Below are 13,644 nucleotides of genomic sequence, written 5' to 3'. Positions count from 1 at the left end.
AACAAGACCGGTGCCAACACCGATCCCTAAGGGACACCACTCGTTACTGATCTCCAGCCAGACACTGAGCCATTGACCACAACTCTTTGAGTGCGACCATCCCGCCAGGTCTTTATCCACCAAGTGGTCCACCTATCAAATTGATGACACTCCAATTTAGAGACAAGGATGTCATGTGGGACAGTGTTGAGTGCTTTGCACAAGTCCAGGTAGACGACGTCACCTGCTCCACCTCTGTCCATCACTTCTGTAGCCCCATCACAGAAGGCCACCAAATTGGTCAGGCAGGATTTTCCCCTAGTAAAGCCATGCTGGCTGTCACCAAGCACCTTGTTGCTTTTCATGTGCCCTAACATGCCTTCCAAGAGAATCTGCTCCCAGATTTTGCCAGGCACAGAGGTGAGACTGACTGGTCTGTAATTCCCTGGGTCATCCATTTTCCCCTTCTTGAACATGGGGGCTATATTTCCCTTTTTCCAGTCATCAGGAACTTCACCTGTCTGCCATGATTTTTCAAATATGATGGCCAGTGATGTGTTAAAATAACCTGTTAGTCGATCATAAAAAGGGCAACACTAACTACTATGACCTTTACAAATCACTAGACCATTTACCAATAATTATGTTTGCCCTGCAGAGAGAATCCAATCTGGAAGCACACTAAAATTTGAAGGAAGTAGTAAACATAAAAAGATGAATGTAACTTGGGCAAAAGAAATGAGAAAAAGGGAAACATAAAAAAAAGCCTCACCAATAACCCTTAAGATTGAATGGAGTGACAAGGGCTCAAAAAGCTCCAACACAGGCCTTCAAGAAAGCAGAGTAAACAAACTCAGACAAGTCCCACAATAGGCAAGTGGAAGGCAAAAATTTATGGAGAAGCCAAAGGGAAAAAAAATTAAGTTATGGAAATATGGTTACTCAATAGGAGGGACATTACATCCAAACAATCCTACTGGGTGAGCAAAGGAAGTAAACAAGTGGAGTTGGCCAAGTCATGAGGCCTTTACTCCCCATAAAAATGTAAGAAGCATTCAAGAAACAGATACTAGGTCAGATTACTAAGGCAGAGCATAAAAACCACAAGCACACAACAAAATACAAAGACCAAGAGAATAAGTGCTATTTGCACCAAAAGCCTGCCATGACTCTGAAAAGACAGGGGTGTTAAACACTTTTTCTTTAGTAAAGTCAACTGAGTAAATTGCTTACAAAGTTAATAGCAAAGCAAAGTGAAGATAAGTAATCTAAATAAAAGGTTAAAAAGTACTGAAAAATTATGGGCCCGTAAGTTTAACTTCAGGTTTAGAAGTAGTATTAATAGTCTATTTGTTCCAGTAAGCATTTAAAAGGAGACAAGGAAACAAAACAAGTCAATGTTTGCAAAGAACAAAACCATGTCAAACAAATTTTGTTTTACTATCAAAAGAGGTCTTCTGAATAGCTAGCACAGGAAGAAACTCAAGCTTTTTTTTTTTTTAACTTAGGACTTTTAACACTACCACGCACAGAGAAGCCACTGAGCCTAGAAACTTAGTGAAGCCTTCTTCTCCAGCCTGCTGAGATGAGGTTTACTGCTGAGGGGTCACAAAGTCAGCAGATACTCTATATTCACAAAGTGCTTATAAACCATATAAAGCTGTAGACCTTACATCAGGCATCTGTGTCATCCTTAATCCACGAGAAGCAGGAGGTCTGTCATTTTGAATATACATTTGTTACAGTCAGGAAAGACTAGTTTACAGAAACTCCTGTTCAGTATTAAAAACAACACCCACTCATCCCTTAGTAAGCTGCTAACTACACTTCAAAATAAGCTAACTGGAAAATATTATTTAATAATACACAGAACAACTGCACCTAAAGTACATTCTGCTCACTATTTGCCATATCATACTGCACATTCAGGACTTGTAATGCTTACCCACCAGTTGTTCACTCCTCAACAATCAACATACTAGCACATGCATATGTGCAGCTGTTCAGTGAGCCAGACTTCTCTACAGAAGGAAGGTCAATTACTATCAAATATCGGAATATGAGCCCTGTGCCAAAATTATCCAAAATACTTTATTCTAGGTTTGTGAGCCCATAAGCAAACAGGTTCAGACAATATGAGTTGTTATAAGGTACTAAGAAAGTGCAACATGACCTAGGTCTTATAAAAACACTACTGTGAAAACAGGATCATCAATCAAGTCCTTTAAATAGCATGAGGAAAGAGTTGACCATTGCCACAGACATCATGCGTGTTCTCAGGCAAATCATTTAATCTGTCTCCACTCCCAACCTTTAGAAGAATTACAACCTCTTGGTTTTCATTTGTCATGACAGAAATACCTGTAAATAAGAACAAAGAAGCATATGCAGCTCAATTTTTTAATTCCAGTATCCTACTGATTTGCAGCAGTTCATATACTTCTGAGGATGAAAGAGAACTCTTAATCTTCACAAAGAACCCAAAATACCCAATAGTCATAGTTTTCCTTTTATGTATTTAAAAAGGCAACCGATGAGAATTCTTGCTGGTATGCTACTGTTGTGGTTTAAACCAAGTCCCCCAACTCCTGGAGAGTTAGGAAGGAGAATCCAAAGAATGTAGCCCCCACAGATTGAGATAAGAACGGTTTAATTGCTAAGGCATAACACAAAACCCCTACTGCCATTTACTACTACAAATGATAATGATACAGCAAACAGCAAGTGAAAAGAATACAACACCCCACCAGCCACCGACCCATAACTCACTCCACCCTGCCCGGCCGAGCACCGCGTGCTCCCTCCTCCATTTTCCTCTAGAGCTCTACTCCTCCAGCCCTCTCTTTCCCAGTATGCATCCTGGGCATCACGTGCTATGGTATGGAATACCTCACTGGCTAGCCTGGGTCAGGTGTCCTGTCTCTCCTTCCTCCCAGACTCCCCTCCTCCACCTGGCTGGAAAAAACCTTGAACAAAAACACCCTCAAAACATGCTCAAACCATGACAGCTACCACATTAAAGCTCTCTAACTGCATATTTGAACTCCAGTTTTTCCATTGCAAGCTGTAAGCTCTCCAGAGACACTTCCTACAAGCTTAAACAGCAACTTAAAACACACAAACCCCCCTAAAAAAACACAGCAATGCATTAGTTTATAAGAGTATAACCAGCTAGTAAACCACCAAATATGATACTAAAAAAGTATAAATTGTGAAAGCAATTTAGGTAGCAAGGTGGAGCAGGAGGAAGACGCATCCTTACAGACCAAGTTTAGCAACACACAACACAGTAGTGCAAGTTTATGCTTTCAGAAAAGTCTCTTCATCAAGGACTGTAGCAATAGGACAAGGAGTAATTGATTTAAACTAAAACAAGGGGAGTTCAGGTTAGCTATATGGAAGAAGGTCTTTACTGTGAGGGTGGTGAGGCACTGGAACATGTTGCCCAAAGAAATGGTAAATGCTCCATCCCTGTCACTGTTCAAGGCCGGGTTGGACAGAGCTTGGGGCAACATGGTCTAGTGCAAGGTGTCCCTGCCCATGGCAGGGAGGTTGGAACTAGATGTTCTTAAGGTCTTTTTCAACCCTAACCATTCTATGATTCTACAAGTTAGAACAAATGTCATTTTATAAAACAGTTCTCTCTCTTCAATGATTTTGTGCTGTTTCATGGACATATCAGATTACTCAAAGAGGATAAAAGTAAGTTTTACTTGTCAATCGTGTACACAAGGGACAGCTCTATCGTGTCCATCAGAACTTGACTGTTTTTCTTGTACATTTTCAATATTCTTGCTTAACACAAGAAAATGAATCTTCTCAATAATAGGAGCTTGTCAATGAGTCTTTTCCAAATTCTAGTCTGGATGAGAATTCATTGTTCTTGGTAGAAATGCAGAAGAATAATGAACCTGCATTAGGTTAAGCAAGAGAATAATGCACCATAAGAAATGTTTACAACTGACATGGAATAAAATAAGAACATACTGGCTCCCAGGGCATAACTACACATTACTTTTTTTTAAGCAGCAACTACCCTAACATACACACACACACTCACACACAAAGGGGGGGAGAAATGAGAAAGGAGATATTTTTAACCCAGATGATTTTAGCAATCAGATCTGCAGTGCACTAACATAAACACCTGTATATATATAACTAACAGGATGACAAGCTTTGGGACATGAGGAGAAATAAACCAGACCAGGAACTACAGGCATTTTCACTATCAAATAAAAACCTAACACACAACTATTTACCTGGTATGTATTTAAACTAGAATGGCTGTCAGTGTACATCCACCTTCACACTGAAGTAACAGAATTGAGTTCCAAATAGAGAAGTAACAGTCATGAAATTTTATTTGGGGTGTAAGAAACAGACTAAACACACATGAAAAAATCTGCTTAAGCCATGAAGCATATTTCAGAAAATTATGTATTTCTGTTGCAGTAAATGGAGTTAACATCATTTGAGGTTTTTTGACATTCAGGTTGAATATAAGGAAGAAATTCTTTACTGTGAGGATGGTGAGGCACTAGAACAGGTTGCCAAAGATGTGGGAAATGTTCCAGTCATAACTGTACAAGGCCAAGGTTGGACAGAGCCTTGGGTGACATGGTCTAGTGTGAGGCATCCCTGCCCATGGCAGTGGGGTTGGAACTAGATGCTCTTAAGGTCCTTTCCAACCCTAACCATTCTATGATTTTATGAAAGACACTAGTATTTGCTCTCAAAAGCCTAAATTTGACAAATTACATTGACAAAATATAGACACTGACCTAATTTAAAGAAGCTATGCAATATACAAAATGGTGACAAATATTCTTAGTTTCTTTGGATTAAACAAGATATTCTCTTGTGGCCTTGTCACTTGAGTACAGTTATCCCAAATGACACAATTAAAGCCTTTTGTAATCAGAGTTATTCTATCTCATTAACTTTGTGTTTCTGATGCAGGGAATAACTACTGGAAAGCATCCAAGATACAAGTGAGTAGCCCATTATGCAGCCATCACAAACAGTGAATCATTGTTACTAATGGTTAATAAATGGACTGTGTTTTCAGCTTCTCATTCTGTCATTAGTGTATGCTTTCATTTTGGGTATGAAGGGTTACTCTGCAAAACAACTTCAGTTAAAAGGTTTGTGCTCTATCCCAACTACATTCACAATTCTATTCCCTCTCCAGCACAGTACAAATGCTACCTATCACTCAATTTATGCTTAAGCGGTCTTCCCATTTATTCTATTTATCAAAAAAAAAAATCCTACCCATTTCTCCCAGAACTTGTTCCCAAAACACGAAGTTAGCAGCCACTAGAACATGAAGACTCTCATTAAGCACTGAATTGAAAATTATTTGCCTCCTGAAATCCTGAAGAGCCTTATACATAATAAAGTGGAAAATAAGTTTGAAAGGACCCAAGAGTTAAGTCCAAAGAGGAATATTTATATTTCAAAAATAACTCCACCAACTTGTTAAAAAAAAATCCAGAACAATTCAACACCACTCAGCAGTTTTGCTATATTAAAAATATTTCTCATTTTTTAGAAGTGATGATTCATCTTCAAAATGCAGTCTGAGTGCCATTTTTTAAACAAGCAATTCCTATTAATCTAAAAATTAATATGAATAATATAATTTAAATTTCTGGGAGTAATAAATTAGCTGTGAGTACCTGCTCACATTTCTATCTACAAACAAGTTTTATGCAGCCTTAAATGAAGTTTATTTCTGCTAAAAATGCCCAAAAAAAACCAAAAAAGCAAACAAAAAAAATAAATCAAAAACTACAATCCCACAGAATACACACCAAAAATAAAAAACACCACCCCAAAAAAACAAAGAACCCTAAAAAAAAAAAAATCCAAGCAACCAAAACAGCAACACAACACAAACCCAAACTAAACCCAGGGTTCTATTTTCATTAATTTATTTCTGATAGATCACGGGTTTGTAGTCAGATCCCCAGAAAGCTGATCCTTCTCTCCTTCACCCAGGTACATAAAAATGAGGACTGGGCTCCCCAAAGAAAACTGACAAAAGTGTCTTCTATCACACCTATCATCTTTTGTCTGAAAAGTAACCATAAGCACTCAGTGCCACCAAGACATTTAATCAGAAGAGCCATGTAAATGATTAAGTTCAGCTGCTCAGTTAACTCACGAGATCAGCGAGTATTCAGGCTGTGTTGTGGCCTGCACATCAACCAGTTCTGCAGTTCTTCAGATTTAAACTGGTATTCCCTAAATGACTTTGAACAGTTCCACAATTTTCTTAATGTTCTATTTTTGCCAGTATTTCACAAAAATACTCACAGATGGGTGTAGTAAAGGTAGAAGAAAATGTTGTTTTGTTAATAAGCTTGCTCCTGCCTTGCAATTTTACTTAGCCTTACTGATCATTTCACTCAAATTCCACTGTCATTCTAACCCCTCATGGCATGCCCGGACAAATGCAAGGACTTGGATGTTGGTTTGCAGGCTGGGCTTCCTGCCAAGTCTGCTCTATGTACTTCTCTGGCCCACTAGGGCAGCTTTAGGCAACAACTCCCACTTTGTAGCAGTTCTGAAGCACTGTAGCAGTTCTGTAGCAGTATGTAATCTCAAAAATTTTAATGAGATTTTAACAAGAGCAACCTTCAGTCAGCTCATACCTGAAGTTCACAATTACTGCCAGCATCCAGCCCTTAATTTTCCACTCAGTCTAACTATAAGCTTACTCTCTTTCCTACCACAGCTTGGCTTTCTTAGTATTACTTACTTTAATCACCATCTTAGGGAAAACAACAAAAAGTTCAAGCATACTGCAAACTTTGTAAACAGCTTAAACTGTAATTCTATTCTCTACCAGCAATCTCTGACAGCAATACCTGTCACAAACACACATTTAAGAAGTGAAGAATACACATTAATGATCAAGACAAAGCTATAAAGACTAGTTTTATGGGGATATTTCAGTACAAATCACTGGTTTTAAGACTTTTACTACACATCTAAATTAAATGATGCATACATAGTACGAGTTCTACAGAGATCTCTGCCTAGCTACTAAGAAAAAAATCAATGCCTTTAACAAATGAACAGTCAGAGCACTTAACATATGGGCAGGAGGCAAATGCTGAGCATCCCAAGCAGCTCACAGAATCTCACAGCAGGTCAGACACAGAAACCTTCAAATGAAAAGATCAGGTATTACTTTGATAGTCACAACAGCAAAACATATATTTCAATCCCGATATTCAGTAACAATCTCAAACCAGTAAGTTAACAGCTCTAAGTTAGAGTGGGAAAAAAAAACTCTCAAAAAAACACCCCCCAAAAAAGGATGTTTTCAAATAAACTAAAGATCCAAAGCCAGATCAAATTTCCTTATCCAGAGTGAGGCTGCAGCCCACAAAAAGTGTTTTGAACTGTCACTGAATTCATCACAGGATGGGGATATTTTCAATACTTTTCATACCATACTGTTCAGGAGAAAAGTAAGATTGTAAAACTCATCTGTAACAAGATTACTAAATAGCATTACTTAACCAAATATTAAGTCACAGGAAATATGCAGAACCCCATTTTCAGCTTCTTTCAGTTTCCAAGAAAATAAACTAGACATTATAAACCAGAAGTCCAAGGAGGGTACTTTTATCAGTATTTTTAAAGCACTAATTTTATGGGAAAACAAATAAAATAAACCGTGGATGATTACTTATATTAAAAGATAATATGAATTTCTCTTCCTCCACTCCACAAGAACAAAAGGGTGACATTTCACACAGTACTCTTGTGCCTTATTATTTCTGATGAAGTCTAAGAGCAAAAGACAGTAAAACATTTTAGACAGGATTCTAAACAGCAGTACCAATAATTCACCACTCAGAATTTCCCAAGTAATTATTTTCTGAATATTGAACCGTTTGCAGCCTCTAATTTTAAGTTAGTCCCCATTTTACACACTAACAACAAAAAGTTTGGATGTTACAGAACCTTACAAGATCCTGAATTTCCAGCTTAGTACTACATATTCCAAGTTCTTTAAAGGCCCTTACCTTATAAAACCTCATTTAAGTTAGGTGAACCCTCTTAAAAAAAAAAAAAAGTAATCACAGCAACTTGTATCTGCTCCTCTTTCGCACAGTTTGGCATTAAACAGCATACTGCATTCTCAGCAGAAATTTTTAAAGTAGTGTGAAGACCTTAATGCAGTTTGCTTGCTTAATGCTTAATAAATTCTAGGCAAACTTCCCAAAATTATACTGCATAGTACTGCAAAACTGGGGGTGAAAGGGATGGGGGCATCATTAGAAAAATATTCAAGACAAATTCAATTTTTCCAATGTCACATACTGCATCCCCAAACTCTCTTCATTAAAAGGGCTGAACATGGTGGCATCTCAAATACATTAACTGACAAAGTTTGTTACATGACAATCTATTTTGGTAGGCTGTACAGGACCTGAACAATACTGTAATTCAAATGTTTATTTAGGCATTTCAAACATAACTGATATAAGGTGGCAAGATGCAGTAAGATGCTACTGCAATTAACCAAACAGTTTTGCAAGGAAAAGAAGAACTAAGAGATTTGGCTTCCTTATGAGTGCTCTACAGCATTTTACCTTTGGGCACTAGAAGCCTGAATTATTTTGTCAGAAAAAGATCAAGCTCATAGTACCTAGAACTGCACATCCTGTTTTGATTTTGTAGTGCTCAGCACTCAAAGTGACAATTTCTTTTTTCCTTGGGACAATGACACTAAACTATCATGGTAAAAGAGAATAAGATTTTGCAGAAAGTTCTTAGTACCTAACTTTCACTTAAAAGTAGCCAAAAAACTTTTGACCATCTCTTATTTAGCAGTCACCTGAGCAAATTTCTACTTCAACTCACAAGCTGTATGAAATAGACTATCCTTTTGATTCCAAGTGAAGGATGCTGCAAAGATTGCAGTATTAAAGTACGGACTTTCAAAATCCTTAAATCACCTTTATGCATTTACCTCTGCAGCACAAGCTGCAACTTCTAAATCAAGCACACAAGCACTGTTGCAGAACATTAGTCTTGCACTTAGCGCAAAACTAAGTATGCTAGTTCTACTATTCAGCAACCCACAAAAATTGTCCTGCACAACTACACAGAATTCCAGTTGATTTAATTTCTCTTATTGCCCTTTTAATGTCACAAAAAGGGTAATCTTCCGTCTAGAACTAGCATTTTCTTAGTAGTTCAGAAATCAAAAGTATATTAAAGGAAATAAAATAACAGATTTTTTTTTCTTGCTTTCAATTAAAAAATCAGTTACCAATTTATATATGTATTTATATATGCTCATATATAAAAGAGCAAAACCCTCAGAACACTAAAGTAGTCTCAGCATAAAAGAAAGCATTAATGTAGATTTTCACATTATTTACACAAGAACTTGGTACTAAACACCTCTTTTACAAGGATGCCAATCCCAAACTTCCAGAGGTACAGCATAAAGCACAAGAAAGTGTCAAGTGTTCTCCACGATCATGGAAGACTCAGTAATTTTAATATTATTTATTTCAAATTCAGCAACTTCCCCTGTGACCTATGTGTTTTATTATTAACATATAATAGAAAAAAAAATTGCCCTTATGCTTATTTTGCTGCTCAACAGACATCAACACTGAAGCAAGCAACAGGGGATTATTCAGTATATGCTTTGGGGAGAAAGAACTTTTGTTCGTATAACTAATATATTTGGAAAAGGAAAAAAATAATAAGATTTCTAATGCAAATCCTCTCATATATGCAATCTAGCTCTTCATATGCAAAAACACATGGCAGAATCAACAGCTAAACTCTGGCAATCCTTTTAATAGGATACTTGAAATCAGAGACCTATTCTAAACCTTGCCCCTGAAGGCCACATCTGTGCGCAGCAGGCAAGACCATCTCCAGTATTCTGCAAAGCAGTGGAATTACTGAGTTACAGATGGAGATGCAGGATTTCTTACTAAAAGTTCCAACAAACAGATCATTCATGGTCCGAAGATCACATTTTCAGATTTGCCTTAAAAATAGTTTTAACTTATCAAGCATGGAAAATTCTCTATATTCAGAGTAAAATCTGAAGTGCTTGTTAAGGAATGCTACCAAAATACAAACATTAAAGTGAATTGAGTACCACTAAGTATTTCCAGTTTTCTGAGCAGCTTGTTTTCTCATTCTCATCTATCATTGACAAAGAAACATAGCTCAGACCAATAGTTTTATATTAAAAGAATACTAACAGAGACGTCATAATTACTTTTGTTGTAATTTGTTAACATTTCCCATTGTCTTCTTCCAGTCCTGTAATGCATTTATTTAGCCAGCAGAATTCAGGCCCCCTTCCTAACAGCACCATCTTCCTATTCCACGAAATTGGAAAACAGACAAAGGAAATCTCTCCTTATACAAAGAAATCTGTAAAAACTAAATCACAGCATCAAGAAAGTTAAGAGATTTTGTAAGAAATCCACCCCAAGTGTTCACTTTGGATTACACACAGACTGTATCAAACAAATATTTTTATAATCAACTTATGCAGACAACCAAATCAGAGAACAAAACATGGCTGCATCATTTAGCCTGGACAGTCATGTTCCAGAGCTACATTATCATCTATCCAGTTAGACTTAAGATAATGCACTAGCGATTAATACTTATTTCAAGTAAGTCAGAAAAAAACAGCACACAGCCATCGAGCTCTGGTACAGCTACACACAGCACAGCTAGCTCTAATTCCTCACATCACGATTTTCAAGGAATATTTTATCTTCTATATTTTAAAGAAATATGAGGATTTTAGAAACGGAATTTTCTGGCTCCAATACTGCAAAACAAAATAAAATGGAAACCCATTTGTTTCCAAGTTTGTAAGAACACACTGGAGTAACTACAGTGCTTTTCGTACGGGGAACAGTTGTGTCGAAACTTTCCATCACAAAGAGCCCCGACAAGTCTCGAGCGCAGCTCCATTAGTTTTGTCGCTCCGTGCCCTGTGCCGAGTATTAACGGAACACTCACCTAAGCCCTGCGAGGCCACCGAAGCCGACACCGAGAGGGATCACGAGCAGGTCCCTACCGCTACCTGCGCCAGGACGCGGAGTCGCCCATGTGCAGAGGAGTCTAGGCCCACCCGACCCGATCCAACTCAACACCACCCCACCCCACCCCCCCGCCAAAGCACCACGCCCGAGGAGGCTCCTCCCGCGTGACGACCACTCTAGAGCTTCTTTTCCCACAGAAAGTTATACCGACGGTGGGCAGTCCGGGGAGTCTCAATGGGACGAGTTAAGCTGAAAACAGGAAACTGAAAGCTAACACCCCGCCGACAGCAGAGAAGCGCACCTGCAGGCCCCAGAGGCGGCCCGGGACCCGGCTGACCATCTTCCCCGAGAATCAGTCTGAAGTCGAGCTCGTCGGCGGCGCCGCAGTTTGCTGTAGTCATGGGAGGGAGAAAAGTGTAGCACGTAGGGAGGAGGAAGAGGAGGAGGCGGCCGCGGCACGGGGCCTCAAGCGTAAGTCTACTTCTCCTTACTTCTCCCCTCTCTTTCTTTCTCTATTTCTCCCTCTCTTTCTTTACCTTTCTCTCTCTCACTCTCCCTCGCACGGTGACGTCAGCAACATCAGCGAAATCTCGTGACCCGCACCAACGCTATAGAGGGAGGTGGGGGGACGTCTTGCGGCAGATCACATGTCGTGGAAAGACCGCCTCGGCTATTGTAGTTGGTTGTAGCTGCTTGGGCAGGCTGGAGCGGGCTCCCAATCCGCGGGAGCCAGCTGACATAAAGGGGCTGGGCAGTGGAGTGAGTTGTATTTGGCCTTCGTTTGGCCTGGCCCAGAGTACTTTGGGACACGGGTTTTGTGTTAGTCTGCTAAAGCGTTGTGTGTGAATAGGTGCTGCTCTTGGTACCAATTAAGGACTCGGGTAATTAGGTACGTTGGTGTGAGCTGAGGAATACAGCTTGCATACCAAATGCTGGCTGAAGGACTCTAAACTGTTAGTTACTTACTTTCTGTACTCCTTAGAAGCAACTGTAAAGAGATGAATTAAAAAGCTCCTTAGCAACGTGTGGCATCAATGAAGGGAAGTTACGGAGATGTTACAAAGAATGCACGTTTCAGAATACTGTGTCTGCACAATAACATACCATTGCCTACTTGTTTTGCCTTGCATTAAGATTGAAAAGTGTGATAAACACATAAATGTACTGGCTTTCCCAAATCATAGGTGTGGTTATGTGGATATAACTGTACAAGTTTACTGTAACAAAAACAAAGCTCAGTTAAAGACACAGGATTAGACAAGTTAAAAAAAAAGGATCGGAACTCTTGAGCAAAACGGAGTCACATAGTAGAAGAATCTATAAAGGTAAAGAAAAAGAGGGGGGGATGTGTGTGCTTGATATAAGAAAAGCTAGTGCCTGGAAAATATAAAGTACTTTTTAGCTTAACTTAGATTGTAGAAAGAGAACAATGTTTATGTTATTACTCTGTGGAATTTAGTGGCCCCACTAAACAGGAGTTAGTTGTTTCACACTAGTCTTCTAAAGTATCTTTAGCTTTAAAGAACGATGTTTGTGTTGTAAGTCTGTGGTGAGATAACAAGATTTAGTGACTCCACTAAACATGGATGAGTTATTTCACACCATCCTTCTACTTATCAGTTAGAGACAGAGCCTCCCAAACATCTGCTAGCTTGGGATACTCCTTGTCTGCCTGTCCTGCTATAAATTTTGCAGGAAGGTCACATTGTTTAAAATCTTTGCTAGTTATCAGAATAATTACAGATGTGGCTGGTTTTAGCTAGTTGTGTGATTACTGGGGCGTCCAACTGTGCCGAAGGTGAAAAGTACACTGTGAGGAAGACTGTTTACTTCATCTTGAAGACCCCTACTCAGATGAGGAAGACTGCTTACTTCATCCTCAAGACCCCTGCCCACAATCACTGGAGAGCAGTGTGCAGATGCCAAGAGGAGGAGACTTACGCTAATCATAGAATCATAGAATAGTTAGGGTTGAAAAGGACCTTAAGATCATCTAGTTCCAACCTCCCTGCCATGGGCAGGGACACCTCACACTAAACCATATCACCCAAGGCTTTCTCAGCCTGTCTTCATATAGGAGGTGCTCCAGTCTGCTGATCATACTCATGGCCCTCCTCTGGACTTGTTCTAACAGTTCCATGTCCTTTTTATGTTGAGGACACCAGAACTGCACACAATACTCCAAGTGAGGTCTCAAGAGAGCAGAGTAGAGGGGCAGGATCACCTCCTTCAACCTGCTGGTCATGCTTCTTTTGATGCGGCACAGAATACAGTTGGCTTTCTGGGCTGTAAGCGCACACTGAAGCTGGCTCATGTTCATTTTCTCATTGACCAACACCCCCAAGTCCTTCTTCACAGGGCTGCTCTGAATCTCTTCTCTGACCAACCTGTAGCTGTGCCTGGGATTGCTCCAAACCAGGTGTAGGACCTTGCACTTGGCATGGTTAAACTTCATAAGGCTGGCATCAGCCCACCTCACAAGCACCTCAAGGTCGCTCTGGATGGCATTCCTTCCCTCTAGCATATCAAGTGAGCCACACAGCTTGGTGTCATCAGCAAACTTGCTGAGGGCGCACTCAATCCCATTCTCCATGTCAGCGACAAA

General features: G+C 39.5%; 1 protein-coding gene across 3 annotated transcripts in view; it reads right to left on the bottom strand.

Annotated features, from left to right (window-relative positions):
- LOC117438003 (nuclear factor of activated T-cells, cytoplasmic 3-like) overlaps positions 1 to 11,554 on the bottom strand; it is a 104,400-nt gene extending 92,846 nt beyond the window's left edge. For all 3 annotated transcript variants that reach the window (XM_034073328.1, XM_034073329.1, XM_034073330.1), the window contains exon 1: positions 11,341 to 11,554. In XM_034073328.1, the coding sequence (XP_033929219.1) occupies positions 11,341 to 11,440 (100 nt within the window). In that variant the 5' untranslated portion in view covers positions 11,441 to 11,554. The remainder of the gene's footprint in view (positions 1 to 11,340) is intronic.
- Positions 11,555 to 13,644: the final 2,090 nt, after the last annotated feature.

This window comes from Melopsittacus undulatus, chromosome W, assembly GCF_012275295.1.
Source record: "Melopsittacus undulatus isolate bMelUnd1 chromosome W, bMelUnd1.mat.Z, whole genome shotgun sequence".
NCBI lineage: Eukaryota > Metazoa > Chordata > Aves > Psittaciformes > Psittaculidae > Melopsittacus > Melopsittacus undulatus.
The sequence above is the reverse complement of the archived record's forward strand: the minus strand, read 5'-3'. Positions and strand labels throughout refer to the sequence as shown.